A 27,556-nucleotide genomic window follows, 5' to 3' on the forward strand; every position below is an offset into this window, starting at 1 on the left:
ATGTTGGATCCTGATATCCCTACCATGCAGCATCCATGGTGCATTTTTCGGAAATTTGCGCATCAAACGAGTCATTTTTACCCTTGTCGGGATTACCCCGTTTCAAATGTGGGAATTGGAGATTTTCAGGAAATGAGCTCGAGAGTACTCCGTAGAGTCCAGAACTAAATGGGATTCTAGATCGAGGTCGAAAAAGGCCCCCAATTAAACTACAATCATATCTACGGAGTAACAACATGCACAAGCAATCTCGGATAACATAATAAGAAACTGGCACCCGATATTACCGAATTAATTGCGTGCTTTGGTCGTGGGGCAATCGGCGGCTATCGCTAACGTTTAGCAACAGGACATAGCGTTCTTAGGTTGCTGACTTGGGCCAGCTGCAGAAAGACCTGGAGAAACAGACAAGAATTTGGAATTCAGAATCCCTGCATATACTAGGTTCTCATAATTGAGGAGCTATAAACAAAGGAAACTAAAATAATAATAATAATAATGACAAAGAGAGAAAAAGTACAAAAAAAAAGGGAGTTTCGACACATCTGATCTACGCGGCTCAGACAAAGAAAAAGAAAATATGAAATCATCAGATATTTAATGATAGGAGAAGATAATTGGTTAGATACATATGAATTTTGGACCAATCTGCCCACGTTCTGAATTTTAAATGAAATTTAAAATTAAAAATATATCAATTTCATTTTTTATTATTATTTTAGTTTGGACGCCCTAACTGATGGTTGGCCGTTAAGAGTGCTAGGACATGCCAATCATGCACAACATGACTCGCGCGAATGTGACGATAATTAAACTTGAAAATTACCATGTTCTTTTGCTGCAACCGTGGATTGAGCACCGGCGATATGTCACTATTCAGGAAGGAGATGATCACTGGGTCGCAGGCGGGGGGGTCAAGCGCGATGCATAGTATGTGCATATACGGCTTTAGTGTACCACTTTTGCTACGTTGTCTGATGGGGATCCAAAAAAGTAAATATGAGGGAAAATGTAACCACTGGGACTAGTATTGGACTAAAACCATTATAATACCACTATAACCTCACGTGATTGAAACGGGCTGCGGCTACGCGACTGACGAACGCCAGAGGTATTGTGATTGGACTTGGTGGAGAGCGGCAGACAAAGAAACCAGAGTGGGGGAGGAGGGGGGGAAGGCTGGTTTTAGTCCCGGGGGGAGCCATGTTGATCCGATCTGCACGGAATCGGGGCTTCAGGGACTAGGATTGTCTGTGAGGAGAGGCTTGCCAAGGGGGGGTCTCGGAAATAACGGGCCATACAGAATGGGTGGACGACGCCCTAATTGAGTATGGATTTCACGCTTGCGCAAGTTGACTGCGCCGCAGAGATACGATCACAACGCTTCTGCCTTTGCTTGTCTTGTTCGTTTCTGGCCAATTTGAGGAGATTGCGTGGATTAATGTCTCCGAGTGATTAGAACATATTTATATACCTGATACAATAACTATACTTGGGAATACCTAGGAATACTTAGGAATACTTAGGAATACTCATGAATACCTACATAGATCCTATATTATACACTTTTATTTTTTTAAAAATTTTTTTTAAATAAAATAGTCTAAACGGTAAAACCGTGAAGAAAATCCAAGGAAACCGTTGGCGGCTGCAGATGACTGACGATCGACCTGGTCAAGGCGCAGATCGAGGGCAAAAATGGCGCAGAGGAAAAATATTATCACGCGAGTAACATCATATGTAGTAAACAGGGGCGGGTCCAGAAGTGGACATGTATCGGCACGGATTTGATATTCTGTTTGAGGCAATGCAAGTTGACTGCGCGGGAAATCCGCTCTCTGTATCGGCTGCTGCCGAGTTGACGCTGGAGCCCATTATTGGATCTCCCCAATTCCCCCCGCGTCCGGTGTTTGGAACAAAAAAACAAACCATGGTTCGGTATATCTTGGTCAAGATATGTGATAAGAACAAGTACATAAGGTATAAGGTAATTATGTATAAGAATCTCGAAAGCGCCGTAAAAGGCCCTGAAGAGGATAGTAGAGAGGGAAAACTATGTGCTACGGTCAAAGATCTCATCCCTCTTACCTCATAATGCGCCTGGCAACCTGGGAAAGACAGATGTGTTGGCAGTGCCAAATTGAGCTTGCATTAGCTCCTCACGCTCATTCGTCCTGGCATCCCAGGGCCATGGCGTACGTCGCAACAGATGACTTTTGCGTCTACCAATAGACGCCGCGCGTTTGTGTTGGTTTTTTTTTCTTCTCTTTAATTTCTGCACTCTCCCCCCCTTCCCTTCCCACATCCATGACCCTCGAAAAAAAAAAGAAATGGAAGTAAAAAAAAACTAAAAGAAAAACATAGTCAACACACCTGACTGTATCAATTAGTCTATCCACTTCTCACATGAACGGGTACTTAGTAGCGTTGGACAGCGCAAATGAAACACTGTCACTAAAACAGATAATGCACACACGATTTCATTTCTCCATTTCTCCATTTTCTCCATTTCTTCGTCTGTTTATTTCTATTTCTGTTTTTATTTTTATATTAACTCATATGTGTCCCCAAAGTTGAATCTCAATCGAGCCTATCACCTAACCGCTCATGCAGTAGCAAGGCTGCATCCTGTACAGAGAGAAAGAATTGATGGGAAATCGTTCATTTACCCTCGAATGTTCTCGGGTAACTACGTTTTGATATTCGACAGCAAACCAAATCCGGGATTTGTCATTCATAAACTTCGCCTTGGCGCTAAGATTGCAAAAGGCTAAAGGTAAATTGTAATTTTGGTTACCGCGTGGCCCCCGTTTTTTTGTAACTTGCATATATACAATACACGAAATGAAAAAAAAAGAAAGGAAAAAAAGAAAAGCAAAATTAGAAGATCGTCCAGATTGTGTCATAAAGCTAGAGGAGCTATCAACGGTATAGCCAAAATTGCCGCCAAACTTTACTTTACAAAGAAAAAGAAGGACTCGAAATAAAAGAAAATAAAAATGTAGGAATCGGAGTAGACCGATGCCATTGCCACAGCAAAAGATATCACATTAAATTCGTGGCGAAAATAATAATATTAATCACCCTCCATACGGTCTCTCCACTAACACCGAACACGGAGTAACAGTCCGGTTCACCGGTCCATTTAATTCCCTTTATTATTATTTTAATATTTATACATTATATATATTATATTTTATTATTTCGAATAGCAGTCTCTCTGGGGGTGGAACCGAACCTCCAAAAAAAAAGGACCCCTGTTAGCCCAGGAGCCTTGTGTATCCGCGGTACACAACTATACAGGGGGCCAAAGGAACACAACCAGACCCAGGCAGTCGGTCCAGTGCACCCAACAGCGCTGTTAGTCTGAGAACTATTTTATTTATTTTTTTGGGGGAATTTCGGAATCCTTTTTTTTTGCTCTCATTTAAGACCGAGTTGTATTCCAGTATCTTTTCTTTTTTCTAGAGTTCCGAGATCTATAAACCTTGCCCGTTACCCCAAAGGCATATTATACTTCCTTACTTTCTGTACTTCACATCATCCATTGGCTCTCTGATATAGAACCTCTATATCCCCACATCTATTATCAGACCTGGTCTGAGCATTCGGAGGGTTCCAAAGCTTGGTCTCTATAAATTTCATCTTCAGCCAAAACTTCCTACGTACTGGCAACAACCCAAAAAACCCCCCCAAAAAACCCATGATCTCCAAAATGGCAACACACACAGAATCATACTCAACACTGCCATCAGCTCGTCAAAGCAAAATGAAAATCGACGCCTTACTCAACCCAGGCGATGGAGAAATCTCTCCACGAACTCAACACGCCTCAATCCCACCATCCCACCGCCACAGCTATCACCAGCAACCCTCACCAAGCTTCCCTCCAAGCCCAAACTACTGGTACAACCGCTCTTATCACGACACCAGCTCAGGCGCACTCTCAAGCACAACAACAACCACCACCCAGAGCACTAGCACAAACGCCAGTCACCACAGTGTAAACCCTTCTCAATCCCACCAGATGTTCTTCACCTACCGCCCCTCAAACAGCGCAAACGCACACCGCGCAAGCGCAAGCACAAACCAAAGCTCGTTGTCCGCGCCCTCTTCGCCGGACCCTTACCATCCCCGCGAGCGCTACTCAAGCGTCTCGAGTTCGTCTTCGACGAACGGCGACCGTCGTCGTCCTCCCCGTCCAAAGTACGAGGAAGAGGAAATGTACTTCATCTGGTACCACCGTGTCGATCTGTGTCAGGAGTGGAAGGAGGTCCGGGAGGCTTTCAATCGCCAGTTCCCGGACCGTCAGAGACGTGGCTTCCAGGGTATCCAGTGCAAGTTTTATCGCTTCATTAAGGAGAAGAAGTGTCCGACTCTGCGTGAGCAGAGGCGGATGCGGGATGGGGAGTTCCTGAGAGAAGGGGCTTCGGCTGCGCTTGCTGGGGATCATGGAGCAGCGCCCAAGTTTGGGGTTAGGGAATATACTAATGTTTGGTATCCTTGGATGAGGAAGGAAGGGGATGTTGCGTTGCGACGGTGATTTTGTCTTTTCTTTATTTTGGGGATATGTTGGGATATGTTTTTTTTTTTGGGAGGTCAATTTGTGTTCTACTGTCTATGTTTTTGCGTGGGTCGGTCTTCGTCTTTATTTAAGATACCTTCTGTTCAGCGTGGGAGGTCTGCTTGTCTTTTTGATGTTCTCTCGTTGTTCAAATCTTCCACCGGGGTTCCTGTCTTTTCGTTGTCTTTTGACACTCTCACTTCCTACACCCTTTCAACCTTGGAAGTTTGTTTTCTTGGGTATAATATCTACAATACGCCGTATGGAGCAATCCATACCTGTGAGAATCACATTCAGATTTAGATCTAGATATTATGATACTATAAAGATTCGTTGAATTCGAAATTAAAATCATTCCCTTTCTAGTCAGATATTCGGTATGACGAATCACACATAATCTCTGCATTATTGTTCAACCACATCCACATCCCCAGATAATAACCCTTGCTTTTCTTGTCCTTGAAGTATGCATCTATGCATTCCAAATCTTGACGCACATGGTCCCTTCCTCACCTTCGATATTTGGCTCAGCCCGGGCCTCATCTGGCCTCCCAACTCAGGAAGGATAGCCGGAGGAACCGTTGAGTTCAACCCGTTGAGATCATGGATTATAGATCATAGATCATACATATCATACATATCATACCAAGCATCGCATCTGCTTGGTATTTGTTACATATGCAGCACCAACCACCCACAGCCATTGTGTGATTCCCACTAGAACAAAAGAATATTTTATTTTGAATTCCGAACTCCGTTCTCTGTACGGAATTCAACCCGCTAATCAGCACAGCCGGCCGGACCGTACTAAGAAAAGAACTTATTTATCCACAGCTCGGCCAATCCATCAGATCCGTCGATCGTGGGGGTCCTGATCCTTCACGCCATATTTCGTCTAAGTGCTCCATATCCGTACTAAGTACTCCGTATGAAGATCAGGTTCTATGGATTCTCTCCGTGCGAGCTTGACCATTTCTACTACATTAAGGGGGTGGGTACTTTTATTTTATTTTTTGCAACACCCTCGTATTCTCTTTCCTATCTCCATTCTTCGACTTACAGAGTATGCAAGAACGCAAGAACGGCAGAGCAATGTACCTGTATGGATTAGTACTTCCCATTGGAGCTTTCCAAAACCGAGGCTACAGGCATGCTAGGGGCTTAGGCTAAAGGATTGTATTGTTAGTTCATGGTTCGTGGTTCATTGGTACTTATGTACAGTTCAATATATACATTGGGGGCTAGTTGTCATGCTTTTAACCGGATAATCAGGGGTGTTGTTTGATATAGAGTGAGTTGTTACTCCATAGACAACCAATATATAGATACCTATTAAGGAGAATCATACTCCGCACGGAATACTAGATTGTAGAATCTATACATGTTCTAATAGTTTATATTCTCGGCGACGAGTCTAGCAATAATAGACAGACTAAAACAGAATTGACGTGTCGCACTTCGGCATTTGCTTTCTTTGCTTTTGTTTTTTGGCGATTGTCTCCTTTTTGATCTTATCTACTTATTTTCCTAGTTCGATAACTATGGATTGTAAAATAGAGATCGTCGAAAAACGAAGAAAAGAAAACATGAATGTAAATGGGGCCAATCCTGCCAATTCCTAGCGTGTCCAGTTTCAGGGATGCACCTGTGGGCTCCATGAGTCCTTTTTTTTTTTTTTTCTTTTCACTCTCTGACAGAAAGATAACTTCCGATCCGATGTCTCAGCCTCATTGTTTTTGGAGATTGTTGGATGGTTGGTGGGTGTTATTCCGGGCTGTGGGGCTACGAACGCAATAAGGGGGCCGATATGTAAGTGAGGCGTGTTGAGTATGTTGTAAATGCGCCCATAGGAAATGCAAAAATGTGTTATTATGTGTACTAACGGTCTATAATGGAGAATCTATGAATTGCCGAGGTATTGATATTTAGATAGTATGATAGTATGTTGTACCTGAGGTGATTGGTGGCTTTCCAGGGGAAAATTCAGGCGGAAATGTACTTGGGGCTATTGTATGTTTTGTATTATACCGAGGTACGATCTAGCTGTTTCAAGCGAATTGTGGATTTATGGGTTTTTTCATTCGATTGCAACATTTCCACACTCGGTGTAGAAGTATAGAAGTGTAGAAAAAAAAAAGACTAGGCTCTGCATTATAGAAGTGGTACAGCCTATTGTGTGACAGTGCTGCGACACAGGAACCAATTCGAACGGAGTAATACTGCATATGGGGCAATTTGCATGTATGTTTCAAAGGTTGAACTGGCCTGGATTGGCACTCTAGTACAGCAAAGTGGTGTATAATGTATAATGTATATTGTTTATTGTACTCTGCATACGGAGTACATACTAATATACTACAATACCAATCCATCCCAGAAAAAAAATAAAATTTAGACAATTCGAAAGCTATCCACCTCGGTTCGACATCCCCGGCACTACAATTCGCACTAAATTCCCAAAACTCCACAATAAGCTCCAATCGACCACTATCCATCTTTCGCACTGTCGAATTCCATCAGCACTAATATGGAAAGAGCAAGAGGGGCACTACAAATGCCGATATAGTTTGTGACTAATCTAATTTCATTCGGCCAATTAAGTAGGGCTTATTATGTATATGCTTCTTTGGCGCAATTGAGTTCTTTGGTGTCGGATATTTTCCTGAGACGGCATTGAGGTTGTGCGAGAGTGTACTGCGTAGGGATCTAGGTGGTACGGCTAAGGTTGTGTCCACAGGTGTATGTCGGGCTGTGGGCATTGTCATGGTTGACCTGCATGTCGATGTTGGATTGCTCCTGTAGCGGCTGCTGTACACCGTGTATGGTGGGGTGGAGGGGTTGGGTTCTACAATATCTGGTGGCTCCTGTGTTCCCATCAAATCCTCAATTGAATGTTAACTTGTATTTCATTGATTGGGCTACGCTAGATAGAATCAGGTCCTAACAAAAGGAAGAATCACTAACTGAAGACCCATCGAAAACAAATAGGAAGATCTGAATTCAGAAGTGATAGCTTTTAGCTCCCTATCTCCTTCACTGTGATCAAATCAAATAGTCAAAATGACTATCGACACCGCCGGGGCTGTCGATGAATATGGAGTTCATATCCAACTACTCCACGGCGAGGATTGCAGAGAACATCAAGTTGGGCTCATCCATGAAGTGGAATCCCTCAGAAAGAGCGCATCTGGTGGAATAATTAGTAAAGAACTCACGTGGTGGAACTGTAAACCGGTAACCTACGGGTCAACTTCGAAGCTGGCAATGCAGTCGTACGCTCCTTCCTTGATGCTATGCAAGAAGTCCCAACCGTCGTGGAGGTCATAGAAGAAGACTTGAACATCAACACCAGCCTTAAAAGCTAAGTTAGTAGGGACAAAAAGCATAGAGACACTGGCATCTAAACTTACCTCAGCCTGTTTGATCAGAATATGGTCAAAGCCCTTGCTGCCCCAGATAGGGTCAGCGGAAATGCCCAAAATATTCTCGTTGTCGCTAGTCCTGAAGCCAGTTGCAAGACCTGAGAGAGAAACGACACGGGACGCTCCCTCTTCAACACGACTCCAAAGCTCGGCATTGTCCGGCAGACCTTCCTCCGGCATGGTAACGGAAATGATGAGGTCGTCGTCACCATCTTTCAACTTGATGCCGTCGGAGTGGTTCTCATGGTATTTGACACAATCGTCTTTCTGAACAAACTGCACAATGACCTTGCCGTTCTCACTCCAAGCGCGCTCGATAGCACCGCCGTAGACAAGCTGTAGGATGCTAGAGGTATTCGCCCACTCGGGAAGATTTCCGAAAACTATTCGTCGAGGAGGTCCAGCAGGCGCAACCTTGGGTGCCATTTGCTTCTGTAATTGAAGCAAACGGAATTGCTTCATGAAATCAGCAGGGGCAGTAAGGCCTCTGGTCTGCTTGGGAGAGCCAGTGGACTCCTTGTCTCCGGTGGACTCAAGCTTCTGGGATGCCTTGGAACTACCAATAGAGACATTGTCTGCATCCTTACTCTCGGTATCAGCTTTGGCAGGAATTACCTTCTTAGGTCCAGTAGTCGCCTTGCGAGGAGTACTCTTCACAGGCGCATGAGCGACTTCATCCTTGGGACCAGGGGCCTTGGCGGTGGTTGCAGGAACAAATGGCTTAGCGCGAGGATCAATAACAGAAGTCTTCTGAGCATCGGGGGCACGCGAAGTGCTGACACGAGAAGGGGCATCCTTCAGAGTGACAACGGGGGCACGGGAGTCAGGAACACGAGACGCAAGGGCTTTCTTGTCCTATGAAAGATCAGTGTGGGACAAAGTAACAAAGAGACAAGAGTGTTATTCTCGAGGGTGGTGGCAGTTGAAGGGGTCGATGAACAAAAAAAAGAGTGCGTCAAGAAGCACACGAACATATAGTGGAAAATATCGAGGTGTGTATGGGGAGAAGAGTGCGACATACCCTGTTGAGCTTCACGGCCATCTCAATATCCTTCGAGGCATCATAGAGCTTGGAGGGGATATCCATCTCCAGCTGGGCGAAGCGATGAGCCTTGAGGCGAGCTGACACTGTCTGCACTCCAGCAAGGCGATCGGCGCGAGCCTGCTTGCGAATAGCAACAGGGGCATGGATGCTCTCCTCCAGACTGATCATATCGCAGTTGGAGATCACGTCGTAGATGACCTTGGTGGTGATACGAATATCAGCTTGCTTGTCGAGAGTGATTGGAGCAAGACCGTTAGGTCCAATAACCTTAGGTTTCTCCATGATGCAACAAAAAGAAAGAAATCAGGATGAGGTGGAGAAGAGGAAGAGAAGAAGAGGAGGAAAACAAAACATTTTATTTTGGGAGGTTGGACGCGCGTAGAATGTTTTGGGGTGGTTGTGTCTTTGACTTGAGAAGGCACGAGTCTTGCCTTTTGAGTTGAGGGAAGGAGCAGTCAACTTCATCTATACTAGTCCTACTAGTCCTACTAGTATGGAATACTATGGATGTTACTATAACGGGTACTGCCTTTCTCATTCTTCCAAGACCAAGTCTGAAGATTCGGACATGGACATCAAGATATAATCACCCAGGCATATATCATGTATATACCCTTAACATGTTTAATGAGAACAGGTCTCTAGAAAGACAAACTATTAGCACGATATCTAACAAAGAAATCTCCCGGTGTGAACAAGCAGTGCTCCTGGTTACTCTTCGGGAGGTTACTGGTGCTTTCATCAGCCTGTCTCATTGTGTTTTAGGTGAATCTTGTTCGCCAGGCAACTAAACACCAGAAGGATGGTTGTGATATCTTTTGAGCTCGCTAGCAAGGTAGCTTCAGCTATTCTTATCTACAATATAAAACCTGGTGGGTAAATATAAACGGAAATTGTATTGCCCTTTCAACTTAATTTTATATTCCTAACATTCCCTCTTCACGCCACTGCCTTACCTCATGATCTTGCTATAACCTCGTTGTTATGTGTCAACCTCACGTCCATGTTCTTTTGTCTCACAAACCATGCATTAATAATCTCCCATTCTGCGCTAGGATCATTGAATTCAATCTAAGGAGCCCCAGTTAGTGTCAGATCCCAAATCTCGGTTCGAAAGCCGTATCCTCACCTTGTATCTTAGAAATAGCGACGGAATCAACTTATATATCTCAAGCAGACTGATATTCTTGCCAATGCAAGTCCTCGGTCCAGCCCCGAAAGTAAATGTCGCACGCATCATCTTCTGCTTCCTGTCCTGGAAACTGGTCTCAGACTCAGTATCCATCTTAAGCCACCGCTCTGGGACAAACGACTCAACATTCTCTCCAAAGACGTGGCTCCGATGTACTATCCACGGATTGGCACCAACTATCGTCCCAGCTGGCAAAAATGGTCCGCCACCAGGAAGTTGGAGTCCCTCAGCGGGAACGACCCGCTCAAGCATTAATCCTACGGCTGGGTGAAGACGTAGTGCTTCTTTGATCACCGCATCGAGGTAAGGGAGTTGCTCTTGGCTTTGTTTCCACGAGACAGGTAAAGAGATCTGATTTTCTTCCAAGGCGGTGGTAAGCTCTTGCTGCAGTTTCATACTTGCTCGCGGGTTCTTAAGGGTGTAATAAAGAATTGCTCGGAGAGATATCGCCGTTGTGTCGGAGCCAGCATTCATATTGCTGATTGTGTATGAGAAGACTTGGTTATCGCCCACAATATTCGGGTGCTCATTTCTCGCTTCCAAGAAACGATCGAGAAAGTCCTTTTGCTTATTGGCCACGGGTGATGTGATTTTCTGGTTCAACCGTTCGTCTAGTCTTGCGCGAGCAAAGCGAGCCACAGCCCCAGTTGAACCCCCTCCGAAAAGACTCTTGAGAGGGTTCTTGATGAAAAGGTAGTCGAGCCATGGCATCTGCCCAATCTATGCCCCAATCTCATTAGCTGTGAAGTCAATTATCTAATACGTCGCAATGCCAACCTTTCCGGAATAGTCGAGCATATGCTCCAATGCGACGATGATTCCATCGATATCTTTCCCTTTTTCGAGGAACCCAAGTGGCTTACTGAACGTCAATTCTCCGATGACATCAAATGCATCTTTTGAGCTATGTTAGATCCTGCTCTCATGTCACATGGGAAGAAAGAGACCACTTACAGTATTGTAGCCAAGCAGCAATATCGCAGACTTTTGCTTCAGCTACAAACTCATCCAGTTTTCCAAATAAGGTATGAATGGTCTTATCCACAAAAGGCTCGAACTCGGTCAAGGTACTCATTGAGTAAGCTGATGAGATAGGTCTTTTAATAGCAGCATGGAAAACCTCATCGGTTGTAGTAAATAGTGTAGGTGTCGGTCTGCCTTTGGCAAGCTGCTGCTGAACAGAGTAGAAATTTGTCTTGCGAATGTTAGCGAAAAGATCAATTTACTTCTTGTAACTTGAACTGACCTTTTGATATCCCTTATTAATGCCATATATCGTTTTCAAAGCATCCAAATTCTGCACACTGACTACGTTGGGTCCTAGTCGAACGTAGTCCCCATGTTTTTGGTGAAGATTGTAAAGGGTCACTTCTGCGCGACCATTGGCGACATCGATAAACCTCCAAAGGTTTGTTAACTTAGCCAGTAATGGCCCGGGAATTGACGTTACTCCTGGTTTGAAATAGTTGCGAGTGAAGTGAAATAAGGTAAGAGTGACAAGGATGGCTGGTAGATGTGACCAGATTGAGATCAATACTTCCGAGATGATAGCCATGGTGAAGTCCACAGGTATTGTCTGCTAGTGTCCTAGTATACCTAACTAATAGGCATACTATTTATGTATACACCGTCGATTTGGGAAATGCGGGGAAATGCGGGGAAATGGGAGAATTCCGCTCTTGTAGCTACCTAAGTACCTGCGGAATGAGTCTCGCCTGAAGAGTATAGCCGTAGTAACTTAGGAGCGTACCTACATGGGTAACTATATATCTTTATATGTAGGTAGTGTCGGAGGATGACTGCATGTAACAATGCTGCCCAGGTGAACGGACCCGGAATAGTGGTGGTACAGGCTGGTGGCTCCAAAAGCGGCCATTTTTGTCAACGCCACAGGTGCTCAGAGATATAAACATTGGTCCACATATTATTCATTTATCTAAAGCTCCTAAAGGTCTCTCCAACAAAGCTATCAATACACCAAAGACACCAAAGGATAAGGAAATCTATATAACAAGAATGGGTAGAGTGGGTATTTGATTCCAGAACATTAAAGCTTCATCGATGGGACAGGAATACTCTCGAATCCTTTCTGTCCGGGCTTACGGTTTTCAACAATAACTTGAAGACCACGACGACCACAAAAGCCGTCATTGCCCGCAACTCGATCAACAACTTGGAAAGAGCCGCCACCGTTGTGTGCAGCATTTGGAACCCACACAGTCTCCTGCACAGTTTGACCGGGGACTTCCGTGCGACGGGGATTGTGCCAAGGTAGACCGACAAGGTGGTTTCCAAGGTTATGGAGGAACGCATAGAGCCCCTCGAAACGGCGGGTGATTCCCAACCAAGAGAGAGTGCGGTGGTCATAGGCGGTTCGCACGAACGGGTTCATGTAGATGCCCGTATCGGTTATCTCGTCAACGTTTGTTGGCGGGTCTTGGATGTCCGCGTGGATGAGGCAGCATTCGGAAGCCTCCCAGAAGAGATCGGGACCGGAGCGGAAACGTGCTGGGTTGGGGGTTGTAGGCGGCGGCGATCCTTTTTGGAAGTATTTGGCATCAAATGCCACCATTCCGCCCCAGCAGCTGCGAACACGCACTGCGTCTTTGCCGGCCAGGACATCTCTTCGGCTCTCACCTTTGCCGGATGTAGTGAACCATGGGTAGAAGGGGAGACCCATGCTGTAACCTTCAAGATCGCGGGTGGCATATGTGTCGTAGAATTTGATGGGGTTGTCGAAATCTACAGCACAGGCTGCACGGTATTGGGCAACGCCATCTTCATTGGCATTTGTTGAGAATAAGAGCTGGGGGACCTCGGAGGGGTGGAAGAGGATATCGTTCAGATATAGAAGCTTATCGAATTTCAGCTCCGGGTGGTCGGTCAAGGGCTGTAGTGCTCGGTTCCGAGCCTGGGCTAGATATTCGATGCGCTTGATTCGCTTTGATCCACCAGGAATGGTCACAGTCGGCATACTCTTCAGGTCCAGGTGCTTTTCAGACACAATTGATTTCTGGCACTGCACTTTCTCCTCTAACGCGCGTAATGCGCGCTCTCCCTCCTCACCGCTGTCGTTCTCGTAGATACTCAGGAACACATTGTCAGGCCCAAGCAAATCAATCAACTCCAGGAGTTGTGTTCCCCACTGGCCCTGGGCAAGCTTGCCACCACCATCATACAGACTTGCTGCAATAAAGACCTTCTCTTGGCGGGGATTGCCTCGTCCGGGATATGAGCTTTCGAGTATTGATTTGCGGAGTGTAGAGTAATGCGTGGGCAGATGGGTATAAGATGGGAAAAGCATCGAGGTGAAAAGCGCGAGTACAAAGACAATACCGGCGACAACGGGGAGGTAGCAACAGCGGCGAATACAGAAACGTCGAGAACAGCTCGGTCGTGGTGTGCCTGCGAGGGCCGGTCTGGAAGGGTTGTTCAGGCGGCGATAACCTGCCGATGCCGAAGAGAGAAAACGGGATAGCCAGGGCAGTTGGCGTTCGCCAAATTTGGATGAAGAAGGGACTTGGGCTTCAAAATCAGCCTCGTCGAGGTTGAACGTCCCCTGCGAGTCAACTGAGGACCGTGAGGCAAGTTCCCATTCATCGGGATGGAGTAGTCGCGCAGTCATGGTGGACCGTGTCACCAAATGGGTATAAACCCTTGGGACTATCTTCAACTGCAAATTGATCCAATAAGATGGCCCGTTGCAGCCATTATTGGTGATAATGAAAAGCAACCTGTTTGGTGATTTCGCCCGCGCCGGGCCCCATTGAGATCTTACATCATCAATATATCACGTGATACCAACAAGTATATGATAGATGTACAATGTGTAGTTCAAATATTTCTGGGCTTAAATGAGTATGATTGTAGATAGGGAGATAAAACACCGAACAACAGGTTTAGATGGAGACCCTCCTTGTATATTTCATCATTTGGGTGACTCCAGTAGAAAACAAATGTGTAACGTGATTTCCCGATGGAGGTTCCGATATGTAGTGACGTAGCTGTAGTCGGGGCACCCGTGGACAGCCAGTTCTGTTCGCGCCCAGATGAAATCATTCATCCTCCCATTCACTCTCTGTGTTCACTTGCTTTGAACTGCCCCATCTTACACTTAACCTACTCACTTGCTCAAATATCTGCGGCGTGGTGACTGAACATACTTCATCTGTGATCATACTGCTTCCCCGCATTCCACAGCCCACCATGTCGCAATCGCAATTCAAATTCGTCAACTCAGATGCTGAAGTCCCAGGCAATGGTACTCCTCCCCCAGAGTTCACCATCAATGCGCCAGCTTCCACAGATATATGGGCCAAGCCGCCCTCCACCACCCGCTTCTCAGCCCCGATCTTGTACAAGTCTGTGTCGTTGAAGTCATTCAAGCGGATCCGCGTCGCCTTCAATGCCCTTTGGGAGAAGAACTATGACCAGGGTGGCATAATTCTTGTCCTGAATACCGCCGACGGTGGCCAGAAGTGGGTGAAGAGCGGCATTGAACTCACCAACGGCAGACCCCACCTCAGCGTTGTCGCCAAAGACAACTGGGCGGACTGGAGCTTGCTTCCAGTGCCCTCGGGCGGTGGTGCAGCAACTCTTGAGTTGGTCAAGGAAAAGGACAATAGTCTGTGGATCTATCTTGTTGAGGGCTTGCAGAAGTCCCCTATCCGGGAGGTCACTTGGGTCTTTGCGGAGGAGAATGTGAAGGACTTCTGGGTTGGTGTCTATGCTGCCCGGCCATCAAGCGAGGGTGGGAAGTTGCCTGTCAATTTTGGTCATTTGATTATAGAGGAATAGATTAGTGGGATGTTGTTAGTTATATGCCCCAATAAGTAGATGGCGATGGCCACTACGAACAATGATGATATATGATGAATAGGATGATTCGAATGAAGTGAAAGTAAGACTACTCTTGACCCTGGAACACAGCAGGACATTCACGATCTATTCAGGTAGAAATAAAGATACCGGCTTGCTGCAGATATACTACGGCTCCACAGAGTTTCAGGTCCACCTCTGCGCCAAAGATGACTGAAATAGTGCAGATCAGCCGATGTGCGAATAGGTTCCAATAAATTGATTACATTTTAGATTTATTGTTCGACCTTTGTCATGATAGATGATTGGCTATGCTGCGGGGTTACTACCTAGGTTGCATGAACACAGCAATTAATGTTGATTTATACATGGCGACAAATGTTGGGCTTTCCAAGTAGTACATTGTGCGCATTAGTTAAATTACTTGTGAGTTTGGCTTTATCAAATGGAACTTACAATATGAGTAGTGGGGTGTCTGTCTACCTTATACGGACTACTTCTGGACCTCTACTTATATGTGGCTATATATGTAGACTCTAGGATCCTCTTTCTGCTCATGTTCTCATTTTGATATTAAACCAATGTTATCCTATATTTGTACACTACCCGCTAGAGACCATAAGCTTACACCTTCCCAATCGGAGTTATCTGATCCTACTATATGGAGTACCTAGTGCAGTGTAATCCCGACAATCGGGTGAATGCGCCGCACAAGACCTATTTCGGATGCCGAGGTCACACCAGTCGCGTGTTAGTATGACACAAGTGGAGAAAAAGTAAATTGGATATTCCTTCCATTGCTTCCGTTCTTCCGTCCCTTTTCCAAATTCCCCTTTCCACTCCAAAAGATATCAGATATTGTTCATTAAATGGAGAACGGAAAATGATATAACCCCTGGTCAAGTGACCGGGTCTGTCATTCCAGCAGTGATCTAATGGGTTTTCCCTAGATCGAAGTCAACTGACAGGGTAGCAATGCATGTTGCTGCCAGATAGTGGAGACCGTTTAAATATATTATGTAGCTATGCAGTTAGTTCCCTTGGTAAAAAAAACAAAAACGAAAAACGAAAAGAATGAACTTCCATAAATCAATAGATATAATTCCAGATCAAAAAAAAGGAGGATCAAACTTCCATCTTATCTGATGAGGTGAACCAGGGTCAAGTGACTTGGCAGTACCAAAGACTCAGCTCATGCCACCAAGTGAACCCAAGTGAGCACAATGTATTCCGCGGGTAGCCCCTCCGATTGTAACAGTCCCCGTGCCCCCAAAACTCCACCTTCTATTTTTTTAATTTTCATCTTTGACACATCTTTACCTTTCAGGGAAAAATATATACTGGGAAACACCTGGGCCTTTCCAACATCCTAGAATGATGACTGGGTCAGGACTGTGACACTGTTTTCTTAAACTGTCTTGGTGCATAATCCTGGAATGCAAGAGATGAGCTGAGATCGGACCTCAGCCTCTCACCTCACCTCTTACCATCATCGACCCCATCCACGTGCATAAGTGCGACTGACGATCGGGTTTGGTGTCATTTTGCGCAGAAAACCCAAGACTTGCAGACCTAAAATCTTCAAGGCCTGCTTTCCCCTTACATTTGGGCGTCTTCCTCCGAAGCACGGCGGATCTACCCATCCGCCAATCTGCCCCATATCTGCCTACGGGATCCTTCTTACAATAGCCCTTCATGGGTTGACCCCCGAGGCAAGCGCGCTTCAACTTTATTTTACATATTGCGCCCCATATTTATTTCCTTCTTGTCCTGGCCTAATCCGGTCTCCGATTCGCTGTTGACATCTCGTGTTGTCGTTTCTTTTTCCCGGTGGACCTGACTGGCTCGGGTTACCTGAAGAGCGCCGAAAGTACTTATTAGAGCAGGCTTTCATCCCTTTTATGTGATACGCCTGCCGCTACTTACATCTGATATCGCATGAACTCTTTTTTCTTTTTTGATGACCTATTTTCCGCTTAATCGCCGCTTTTAAGATCACCGTCTTTTGTATATGGTTTCTACCAATCCCAGACCGAACTCCCTTACCGGTTATTCTTATTCTTATATGGACGCTGTTCATTAGAGAATAACCCCGTTCAAAACGTATACGATCTTCGTGGTCACCGTGCATCGGTCACGAGATGCCACTTCTCGATCCACGCTCAGGACCGTCCTACGGCACTATCGAACACGAAACCGCCGGAATGGAGCATGAAAGGGATCAACTGTTGCAGGATGATTACGAGATTGAGGGCCAGCCCAGTGGACTGTCTACACCGGATGAAGTGCAGGAGGGAGTTCAAAAGATTGAGGCTATCAATCTGACTTGGACAACTAAGTCTTTAATGGTAGCCTACGTCAGGTTCGTGTGGCTTGCAGTCCCATGCTTTTGCTGAACCCTTGCTGACTTGGCGCGAAGTATATTCCTCATGGCATTCTGCACATCGCTGGAAGGTCAGACTGTGATGTCGCTGTCTGCATATGCGACGAGTGCATTCAGTAAACACGCGTTGATCTCGACTGTCCTCGTTGTCCAGAATGTGGTTAATGGTGAGAGTTTACTACCCCGCTTCAAATCAATGAGCGGCTGCTAATCTTTTATCGATCTCTAGCCGTCATTAAACCCCCTATGGCTAAGATCGCCGACGTATTCGGTCGCTTCGAGGCTTTCTGTCTGAGCATCCTTATATACATTCTGGGATATATCCAAATGGCCGGCTCCACCAACGTCCAGACCTACGCCTCTGCCCAAATATTTTACTCCGCCGGATCGACCGGCTTGCAGATCCTCCAACAAGTCTTCATTGCCGACAGTAGTGACTTGCTGAACCGTGCCTTCCTCACCCTTCTGCCCCAATTCCCATTCTTGGTTACGGTCTGGCTCGGACCGACCATTGCGGACGCGGTGCTGCGCACTAGTTCATGGCGATGGGGCTATGGAATGTGGGCTATTATCCTGCCTGCATCCTTCCTGCCACTCGCTCTCACGCTGCTCTCCAACCAACGCAAGGCCCAGAGATTGAATTTGATCAAAAAGCGGACTAGAAGACGGACGAACTTGGTTAGCGTCATACGTCGGACCTGGTACGATTTGGACGTGGGCGGACTAGCCCTTTTGTCTGCTGCCGTCACATTAATTTTGGTGCCTTTGACTCTTGCGGCCAGCGCAAAGAACGGATGGAAGAATGTCAATATTTTGGTCATGATCGCGCTTGGTGTTGTTTGCCTGTGTCTGCTACCGCTCTGGGAGTCTTCACGGAAATTGGCCCCCAAGCCCCTGCTATCTCTACACCTCCTCAAGCAGAAAACTGCTCTTGCGGGATGCGCATTGGCGTTCTGGTATTTTAGTAAGTTGATAAATTCTCTTGACGTCCGAGGTGTCGTTGCTAACCTAACCTAGTGGCCTTCTACTTTTCGGTTCAGCCTTACCTCTATTCCTACCTGCAGGTGGTACATGGGTACGAAGTTGCCACTGCTGGCCGCATAACCCAGACATTTTCTTTCACCTCAACCATTGCCGCATTCAGCGTATCACTTCTTATCAAGTATACCCGACGATACCGCATCTATATCACGATCGGATGTGTTGTGTACATGACCGGCCTAATCCTGATGCTCCTGTGCCGAGGACAATCAGCCTCGCACTTCCAAGTCCTCGGCACACAGGTCATTGTCGGCATCGGTGGCGGTCTGATTAATGTGCCCGTCCAACTGGGCGTCCAAGCATCTGCCAGCCACCAGGAAGTTGCAGCAGCCACTGCGATGTTCCTGACCTCCATGGAAATGGGTGGTGCAGTCGGTGCCGCTATCTCAGGAGCTGTTTGGTCCTCTGCCATCCCACGCAAGCTTCTTCAATACCTTCCCGAGGAAAGTAAAGGTCAAGCTGCTGAAATCTTCGGCAAGCTGACCACCGCTCTGTCGTACCCAATGGGATCCCCAACTCGCATTGCTATCAACCGTGCGTACCAAGAGACCATGAACCGGCTGCTGACGCTGGCTGTCATTGCCACCCTCCCTCTCATTCCGTTGAGTCTTCTTATGGTCAACTACAAACTTGACAAGGTAAGTTGCCAATCAGTGATTTCCAGCGATCCCTTCTAACTTCATTTGACTTCATTCTAGATGGGCTACGGTAGTCCCAAACATCAGAGCGACCCAGCTCTAGTTGAGGGAGAGGCAGAGCCCAACTCGGATGATGGACACTCCAAACGAACATAACCCCCCAGCATTCCTGTGTGCATTCACCGCGCACGACAATTACGATCTTACGAACTGAACTTTTTTGTGTAGTTTTTTACGACTTAACTTTTTTTTTTTTCCCTATTTGCATCTCGACACAAACCATCAAGCGGCGTTTTCGGTTGTTTGAGCAAGGTACAATACATCTTCGATATATTCTGTTCATCCCGACTGGTTGACGAGCCAGTCCACCATCTGCATTCGGCGTTATCATTTATGTATTCCTGGGGTTGGATGTATCTATCTTTCCAAGACTGTGACAGTTCAATAGACCTAGATAGGTATCAATCCTGAAAATTTGAATAGCCAAGCGGTAAAGAAAAACTTGCCCTACTACACTGCACTGCACATTATAGTACTTTGTATCGTCGACAAAGATAAGACACCCATGCTGACTCCGGGCCATAACCCATAACCCGGTCAAGCATAATCCGTACCCAACGCACTCTGACGGGCTCAATCCACCAAACATCAAATTTCCACCAAAACGAAGCGATTGTTCCGATCCGGCCGGCTTGCCGCTCTAAGACCCTCGAGCTGTGACATGTTTTTCTCCTACAGTTACAGCCTAGTGGGTTTCATTTCCCTGCAACGGTCAGGAATAGAGTTGGTTGCCCCTGTTTTTCACACTTGACAAGGTACTTTATATTGCTTATACCAGCTCATATCCCAGTCTAGTCCAATTCAAACTTCACGCATCGCGGCCTTATATCCACCATCTATCCGCCAATGCGGGAAGGGTTTAGATTTGAATTTGGATTTGACCCTATTTGAAATCTCAAAAACCTTAGCTAAATTTGTAAATATTGAATTTTGTCTTTCCCTTTCTCTTTTTCTTTTCCTTTTCACTCCGTACTAACCCCCTCTCGTCTCTCCCCTTAGCCAACCCCAGTCCTTATTCAGCTCGTATACCACGTATATTACCCGTGCACGTACCTGCATATATGCATGCATGCATACCAGATACCGCAACGGAAGGGCTTGGGGATACATGAGATACGAATTGACCCTGCTTGGCCCCCCTGGTATGTGCATGTGCTTACTGTGTAAATGTATACCCCGTACTGTCCGGAGGTACTCCGTATGGAGGAACGCGCAGACTGCAATATCCGGATATCAAGTCAGACCGTCAGCTATCGGCTATCAACCATCAGCACTGTGTATACTTGGTTAGTAATGTGAGTCACCTACCTGGACAATGACCTCAGCCACGCTGTGAAGGTGAAACTTGTGGAGAGATTGGATCTGGATCTGGCTGCCAAGCTGTGACGGGAACAAGCCACTTACCAATAACGGGGTAGGTTAGAATTAGAGTGTTCTGGGTTGGATTTGGAGTGTACGGAGTGTACTATGGATTGTATTTTTATTGTATCCAACTAGGTCCTAGATCTCAGACGTAAAACGGCGGTTTGCGAAAGGGGAGATTTAGGGCCGAGGGGAGACGGGAGACCGGGAACCCGTAAATGGTGAAACGGGATTGAAATTGGGGACTTTTTTTTATTAACTTGCTTTTTTTTTTCCCTTTTTTTTTCTTTTCTGTGTCACGGGAAAAGGGAAAAGGGTGAAAGAAATGAGTTGACTCGAAGAGAAAAGGGGGTAAATACTCCGGTAACCTCTCTCCTTTTGTTCCTCGACGGCATTTTAGACGCTTATCTTCTAAGACTTATACTTGGTATTATTGGGGTAATAGGTGTTTAATACTTCTGTACTGCTGTACATATGTAGACAGGTAGACATGATGGGTTTTGGTTTAAGAATGTGATCCTCCTATAAAGAGATCAGATTCGAGTCTAGAGATCACAGCGCTTAGCCGACAGCGGCTGGCCGTTTATTATAGAGTATTTATAATACTTTATAGTATTTATAGTATTGGTAGTATTTATAGTATTTATAGTATTTTTTTTATAGGAGGTCGAGGGAGAATGAGGAGATGAGGAGAGATAATGATACCGTTCTCTTGGCAGTCAATGACACAAGAGATATCATATTAATCCATGGAGATGATCATATATAATTGTACTCCGTAAAAATAAAAATAAAAAGGTATAAAAAGATCTATTTCTTTTATATATCTAAAAATATTAATAAATACCATCGAGACTGTTAATCAAGCGAAGAACTGTACAGACCGTGTATCGAAACTAGCACCGTGTCTAGACTCCATACTCTGCGGGTTGCCCCATTCAATCCAGACCACAGCTTCTTCCTCCCTTTTTGTCTCCCACACTCTTCTTCTCTATCACTCTTACATCAATACTCCTCATTAATTCAAAATGGTCGTCGCTACCATCAAGTATGCTATCCTTATTTCTCTTCATCCCCCCTTGCCGAGGCGAAAACCCCCCAGATCTCATGGCTAACCCCAACCCAGATGTGTCGTGGTGGGGGACGGTGCAGTAGGAAAGACCTGTCTGCTCATCTCATACACAACGAACAAGTTCCCTTCGGAATATGTCCCCACCGTCTTTGACAACTACGCCGTGACCGTGATGTAAGTCATCCTCCGAAAAACCCCCTCCCCCGAGAAAAAAAAAATTATACGTCAGTCCAACCTCAAAGAAAGACTTCTGACCGATCGATCTCCAAATTCAGGATCGGCGATGAGCCTTACACCCTGGGACTGTTCGATACCGCCGGTCAAGAGGATTACGACCGCCTGCGCCCGCTCTCTTACCCACAGACTGACGTGTTCTTGGTCTGCTTCTCCGTCACCTCACCTGCCTCATTTGAGAACGTCCGCGAAAAGTGGTTCCCCGAAGTCCACCACCACTGCCCCGGTGTTCCCTGCCTGATCGTCGGTACCCAGACTGATTTACGCGACGATGCTGGAGTCCGGGATAAGCTTGCCCGCCAGAAGATGTCCCCCATCCGCAAGGAAGACGGTGACCGGATGGCAAAGGAACTTGGCGCTGTTAAATACGTCGAGTGTTCTGCCCTGACACAGTATAAGCTCAAGGATGTCTTTGATGAGGTACACCGAATCTTCCACTTTTTTTTTTGCTGCCCGATATCTCTACACCGCTACTGACACGTTATTCTTTCTACTTTCTAGGCTATTGTCGCGGCACTCGAACCCGCGCCTAAGAAGAAGTCAAGGGGCTGCCGCCTGCTGTGAGCTTATCCTTCACGGACTTATCGCAACAGGTTGGTCCGAGTGCGACGGATATGTTGCACTTGGGTTGATGCCTAGTTGACGCGCGCCTTGAAGCTACGATGGAATGAACCTGTTTATTTCTCTTTTTTTCCCTACTCTTTCACGTTCTATTGGGCGGCAAATATTTCTGGCTGGACTTTGTTTTCTGGGATATCCAAATTCAGCGACAAAAAAAAGGGGGGAGTGTGGTCTTGTATTATGGCTAGCGATGCTATCTGAAGCGTTCCATATCTACGTTTTCCAGTTGAAAATGGCTTCTGTGCTTTCTCTTGATCCCCTTTTTTCTCTTATTTTTGTTTCTGTTCGCATATCCCAGTTCGAGCTCTAGCCTCTCTAATTTGCTGTGTCCCTTGTCTTTTGGTTCTGCTTCTTCTTTTCTTGCTTCGCCTGGCTGCGTCTATCTGCCGTCTTCAACGACCTGGTCTCGAGTTACTATTGGTACTCGTCTCCTTCTCACCTTTCAATTTCCCCGATCCTCCACCCTCATTCCTCTCCTTCACGAACTATAGCGACAGCAATTTTGACCTTCTTCTCCCCTTTTTGTCGCGTCGACTACACTCCCCGCATCCTACCTATTACCTTCTCCGCACCCGGCTCTTTCACCTCTTGGACCGTCTCTCTCGGCGTTGGACGTCAGGGCGTCGTGTTTTGGCTTTTGGCTGGTGGACGGTTTCCGTCACTGTGATCACTCCCCCCATATCCCCCCATGCCCTGTCCTTTTTTTTTTTCTTTTTCACGTGCTATTTATGTACCCCCCAGCTTTGCGAACAACCCGGACTATGATATTGAGCTTGCTGTACCCTTCTCTTGCAGATCCGGCTTCTCGTCGTTTTTCCCCCGCCTCTATGTGATTTCGCCTGTTCCAATCTGATCTACTATCGCCATTACTCTCTATGCGCGCGCTCTCGATACAAGCATATCCATTCATGTTCTTTCTGTGATCTCTTGCAGTCTTTCGAGTTATGTCTCACTGAAGAGCTACGTTGTTTCTGGTTCTTAGACAGTCGCAGATAATGGACTCCAATTCAATCAGTTCTATCAAGCTATTTTGGGGTTGAGAGTGTATTTGTTACTAAGCTTGTAGTATTTTGATATTGCTTTTCCAAGGTTCCCGAGCTCTAAGTCTCTGATATCATAGGCTAAGCTCACCTAATTTGTACTGTGTCATGACATCACTCCAGTTTACAGATATCAAGACATCATTCAAGAAATTATATGTCATTCATTCTTCACTTCATTCCACATGCATCTCGTAGACCTTATCCAAAAACTCAAAGCTCATCCTTGCCCTCCTTCTCCTGAGCTTCCTCCTCCTGAGCTCCCTCCTTCTCCATCCACCCATACCACCCACCAAGATCCTCATCAACACCAGACTTAACAAGACTAGTAATAATCTCAAAAGCAACCTGCGCGGCCGCAAGAGCAGTAGTCTCCCCCTTATTATCATAGGCAGGCGAAACCTCCACAATATCCGCACCCACAATATTCAACTTCTCAAGTCCACGCAGAATCCGAATAAACTCACGCGTAGTCCAACCACCAGGCTCAGGAGTTCCAGTGCCGGGCGCGGTCGACGGATCCAAAACATCAATATCAACCGAAAGGTAAACAGGCTGCTCGGGATCAATCCCCGTACGAGCAAGAATAGTCTCAACAATACCCATAGGCCCAAGCTCATCAATATCATCAGCATGAATCCGAATAAATCCCTGCTCAGGACCCGGGTTCGTATAATCCCCAGCATCAACACCAGTAAGACGAGTCCGGAGTCCAGCATGTGCAGAAGTAGCATTACAAATAAGTCCCTCCCGACTCGCCTTGTGGAAGAACGACCCGTGGTTAAACTGCGTCTGCTCCGATTGCCAGTACGCGCTGTACCGCACGGGGTTCCAGGTGTCGAGGTGCGCATCGAAGTGCACAACCGTAATGGGCTTCTGGTAGATCTGGTGCAGAGCGCGCAGAGCAGGCAGCGCAACGCTGTGATCTCCACCAAGCGTTACGAGCTTGGGGTGTTTGGCGCCGATCCCGTTCGACTTGGGTGCTTTGTTCACGATGCTGCGTGAGCCAAGCTCAAGGAAGGCTTCGTACATCTGGCGCTCGGCAAGCCCGTTGTCGAAGGGGGTGATGGGGATGTCGCCGCAGTCCGTGATCTTAGCCCAAGATTGGTAGGGGTTGATTCCGGCGCGCGTGTTGTAGCTTGTTGGGGCCATCTGGCGCGCGCTGGCGGCGCGGATTGCGCGGGGTCCGAAGCGGGCTCCTGTGGGGGATTTTGTTAGTATTGCATTTTGACTGGCATTGGGAGGGGTTTGCTTTCGTACCTGGTCGGTAGCTGACGGCTGTATCGAACGGCGCGCCAATGACGGCGATGTCGTAGTGCTCATCGGGCTCGATAAGACACTTGACGGGCTTCAGGTGGGCGAAGCTGGCAATGCCGGAGAAGGACCACTGGATAGGTATGTGTTAGGGATTTTTTGAATCTCATTTCTTGGATATTGTAGCATTGCCGCATTATCATACCTCCTGGTCCCATTTCTTGAGTAATTCCGCCCGCTCATGTTCGGGGACTACCTCGCCGTTATCGTGGTGCGCGCATGAGGCCGCAGAACCGGCCAAGGCCAGTGTAAGGAAGGTTTTCCAAGTAGGCATGGCTGGAGTTATTTGGGAAGTAAAAAAAGGAAAAGTTAGAAATGAAGATATTTATTGTCTTTTCTACATGTCTCTTGTCTCGTCAAGTTTCCTGAAGCAGTAGTGTTGTAAAGGGAAAGACGAACAGATAGGGTCCCGATCGTGCAGACTTTCCCTTCTTGGCTGTGGCCCGCTTTTCGGTTTTCTTTCTTTTGACAACTCCTCAGCTTTGATAGCTACAATGCAATGCGGCGAGTTGTTGTAACCGGTCTTGGGGCGGTGACACCGCTAGGTGTAGGTGAGTTACTTTCTCTCTTTTTTTTTTTGGTTATTCTTGTTGTTATGTTGGCATTGATAGCTCCAAGGTCGTTCTTGGAGCTCATCCGAGAATGTTATCGGGTACAATGCATGCATGCAATTACGCAATTCCACAATTCCATCTGCCAGCCAAGCAAATCCCTGCCGGTGTGCCCTACCCATGTCTGATTGTCCGGGAGTCCATGCGTGATATCCGATATCCCCAGACTCTGGGCTCTGGGCTTTCGAGCTCTACATTCCCCACTTCTCACTCCGGAAGGGGAAGGTTGTGACAGCCAATGACGGAGGGCATACAGACCAGTGTGGGACACTTGACGATAAGAGACAGTACCCGCTGTATACTGGGTTTCATTTTACGTGTTTGATTGTACTTTGGTATTTGGTATTTGTGAATGCTTCTGTGACTAACACTGTGCTTGGCTGCAGGCATTCGGCGTACATGGAAACGCTTACTAGATGGCCATTGTGGTGTTGTTAATGTGAAAGATCGCGATGAGCGCTATGCTGAGCAGCCCTGTCAGGTGGCTGCTGTTGTGCCAGAGGGCAGTCGCAAGAATGGGGGGTGGACTGCCTCAGAATGGTTGAGTCGAGTTGTACGTCTTTTTTCAACTAACTTCAATTTTCGATTTGTGTTTTATTTGCAATGCTGATAATTTGGGGTGGATAGGAGGAGCGGAAGATGGCCAAGTTTGCGCAGTATGCTATGGCGGCGACAGAAGAGGCGCTTCAAGATGCAGAATGGAAGCCCGAGCCTTTTGAGCAGAGAGAGGCGACGGTATGTGTAGGAATGCGTGCTAGTGTGACGACTATACTAACCATTTTGATAGGGCGTTTGTCTAGGATCAGGCATTGGCAACTTTGATGAAATCTACAACACAGTTATTGCCTACGACAAGGGGGTAAGGTCCTTCCATCGTACATGGGCTAGGGAAACCTACAACTAACATGTTGCACAGGGCTACAAGAAGGTCAACCCCCTGTTCGTGCCAAAGCTGCTGATCAACCTTGGCGCTGGTCATATATCTATGAAGTATGGGTTCATGGGTCCGAGCCATTCCGCAACGACAGCTTGCACGACTGGTGCCCATTCCATCGGCGATGCAGCCCGGTTCATTGCCTGCGGTGATGCTGATGTGATGGTCGCCGGTGGTGCCGAGTCATGTATCCATCCTTTGGCCATTGGTGGCTTTGGGCGTGCAAGAAGTCTATCGACAGGATTCAACGACGCTCCAGAGAAAGCGTCGCGCCCGTTCGATGCCGACCGTGCAGGATTTGTGGTTGGCGAAGGTGCAGCTGTTATGATTCTAGAGGTATGTATCCTGTCTCTTGTGCGCATACTACCACCTGATACTGATGTCTCAAAATATAGGAGCTAGAACATGCCCTCGCGAGAGGGGCGCGGATCTATGCAGAACTCAAAGGATATGGCTGCTCCAGCGATGCATACCATATGACCTCGCCCAAGGAAAATGGTGAAGGCGCGTTTATGGCTATGAAAAAGGCGCTTAAGCAGGCTCAGTTACGCCCTGCTGCAGTTGACTATGTTAATGCACACGCAACTTCGACTATTGTTGGCGATGCTGCTGAGAACGCTGCTATAAAAGCACTTCTACTTGGCCCCGATGGCAAAGGTAAGGCTGCTGAGGTGAACGTTAGCAGCACAAAGGGTGCCCTCGGCCATCTGCTTGGTGGTGCTGGTGCTATAGAAGCTTTGATCAGTGTACTTGCAATCCACGAGGTGAGTTGCAGCTGTGCACTATACATACTGTGTTAGAGGTTTTATTAACAAGGAACAGAATACTATGCCACCTACTATCAACCTAGACCGCTTGGCTGATGGGTTTGATTGCAACTATGCGCCAAAAGATCCCCAGTCACGACAGATTGATGTTGCCTTGACAAATAGCTTTGGCTTTGGTGGTACCAACAGTAGCCTTTGCTTTGCACAGTATTCATGATCTTTTTTCCAGCATACAATGTACAATATTTCTGTTTCAGCTACAACATAGCTATGTGTTTTTAGGGCCAGAAGCTTGGCAGGTACTGATTCACCCAAAACAATCGCTGCCTGATTCATCTCATCGACCAACGATGTACTATATTAAGAGATATGTTGAAAGAACATCAATACTCCCACCCATTGGTCATTCTCAACAATAAACTGAAAATGTTACGCCCA

The 27,556-nt window shown here is 46.6% G+C and overlaps 9 protein-coding genes across 9 annotated transcripts; 5 read left to right on the forward strand and 4 right to left on the reverse strand.

Moving 5' to 3' along the window:
- Positions 1–3,715: 3,715 nt before the first annotated feature.
- N7487_011602 (uncharacterized protein) lies at positions 3,716–4,543 on the forward strand (the record flags this gene model as incomplete). The annotated part of the gene is made up of 1 exon (XM_056879332.1): positions 3,716–4,543. The coding sequence occupies one exon, from the start codon at positions 3,716–3,718 to the stop codon at positions 4,541–4,543; it is 828 nt and encodes a 275-aa protein (XP_056724651.1).
- A 3,132-nt stretch (positions 4,544–7,675) lies between these two features.
- N7487_011603 (uncharacterized protein) lies at positions 7,676–9,313 on the reverse strand (the record flags this gene model as incomplete). The annotated part of the gene is made up of 4 exons (XM_056879333.1): positions 7,676–7,751; positions 7,808–7,917; positions 7,975–8,841; positions 9,008–9,313. 4 exons carry the CDS (start codon positions 9,311–9,313, stop codon positions 7,676–7,678), a joined length of 1,359 nt encoding a protein of 452 aa, XP_056724652.1.
- Positions 9,314–9,988: 675 nt separating this feature from the next.
- N7487_011604 (cytochrome P450) lies at positions 9,989–12,099 on the reverse strand (the record flags this gene model as incomplete). Its single annotated transcript, XM_056879334.1, has 6 exons — positions 9,989–10,102; positions 10,161–10,943; positions 11,001–11,119; positions 11,178–11,418; positions 11,470–11,802; positions 12,034–12,099. The coding sequence occupies 6 exons, from the start codon at positions 12,097–12,099 to the stop codon at positions 9,989–9,991; spliced, it is 1,656 nt and encodes a 551-aa protein (XP_056724653.1).
- A 171-nt stretch (positions 12,100–12,270) lies between these two features.
- On the reverse strand, positions 12,271–13,848 carry N7487_011605 (glycosyltransferase family 69 protein; the record flags this gene model as incomplete). The annotated part of the gene is made up of 1 exon (XM_056879335.1): positions 12,271–13,848. One exon carries the CDS (start codon positions 13,846–13,848, stop codon positions 12,271–12,273), a length of 1,578 nt encoding a protein of 525 aa, XP_056724654.1.
- A 581-nt stretch (positions 13,849–14,429) lies between these two features.
- On the forward strand, positions 14,430–15,020 carry N7487_011606 (uncharacterized protein; the record flags this gene model as incomplete). The annotated part of the gene is made up of 1 exon (XM_056879336.1): positions 14,430–15,020. The coding sequence occupies one exon, from the start codon at positions 14,430–14,432 to the stop codon at positions 15,018–15,020; it is 591 nt and encodes a 196-aa protein (XP_056724655.1).
- Positions 15,021–17,182: 2,162 nt separating this feature from the next.
- mirC (siderochrome-iron transporter MirC) lies at positions 17,183–19,259 on the forward strand (the record flags this gene model as incomplete). Its single annotated transcript, XM_056879337.1, has 5 exons — positions 17,183–17,403; positions 17,461–17,591; positions 17,654–18,388; positions 18,442–19,103; positions 19,164–19,259. The coding sequence occupies 5 exons, from the start codon at positions 17,183–17,185 to the stop codon at positions 19,257–19,259; spliced, it is 1,845 nt and encodes a 614-aa protein (XP_056724656.1).
- Positions 19,260–21,461: 2,202 nt separating this feature from the next.
- cdc42 (Rho family GTPase CDC42) lies at positions 21,462–22,616 on the forward strand. The gene is made up of 4 exons (XM_056879338.1): positions 21,462–21,573; positions 21,652–21,771; positions 21,873–22,251; positions 22,333–22,616. The coding sequence occupies exons 1-4, from the start codon at positions 21,554–21,556 to the stop codon at positions 22,393–22,395; spliced, it is 582 nt and encodes a 193-aa protein (XP_056724657.1). The 5' UTR covers positions 21,462–21,553; the 3' UTR covers positions 22,396–22,616.
- Positions 22,617–23,705: 1,089 nt separating this feature from the next.
- On the reverse strand, positions 23,706–25,080 carry N7487_011609 (agmatinase; the record flags this gene model as incomplete). Its single annotated transcript, XM_056879339.1, has 3 exons — positions 23,706–24,691; positions 24,753–24,879; positions 24,952–25,080. The coding sequence occupies 3 exons, from the start codon at positions 25,078–25,080 to the stop codon at positions 23,706–23,708; spliced, it is 1,242 nt and encodes a 413-aa protein (XP_056724658.1).
- A 225-nt stretch (positions 25,081–25,305) lies between these two features.
- Positions 25,306–27,335, forward strand: N7487_011610 (putative beta-ketoacyl synthase (Cem1); the record flags this gene model as incomplete). The annotated part of the gene is made up of 7 exons (XM_056879340.1): positions 25,306–25,357; positions 25,804–25,970; positions 26,045–26,152; positions 26,205–26,276; positions 26,334–26,687; positions 26,747–27,115; positions 27,174–27,335. 7 exons carry the CDS (start codon positions 25,306–25,308, stop codon positions 27,333–27,335), a joined length of 1,284 nt encoding a protein of 427 aa, XP_056724659.1.
- Positions 27,336–27,556: the final 221 nt, after the last annotated feature.

This window comes from Penicillium crustosum, assembly GCF_028827405.1.
Source record: "Penicillium crustosum strain IBT 35664 chromosome Unknown utg000005l_segment0_segment0, whole genome shotgun sequence".
Taxonomy (NCBI): Eukaryota; Fungi; Ascomycota; class Eurotiomycetes; order Eurotiales; family Aspergillaceae; genus Penicillium; species Penicillium crustosum.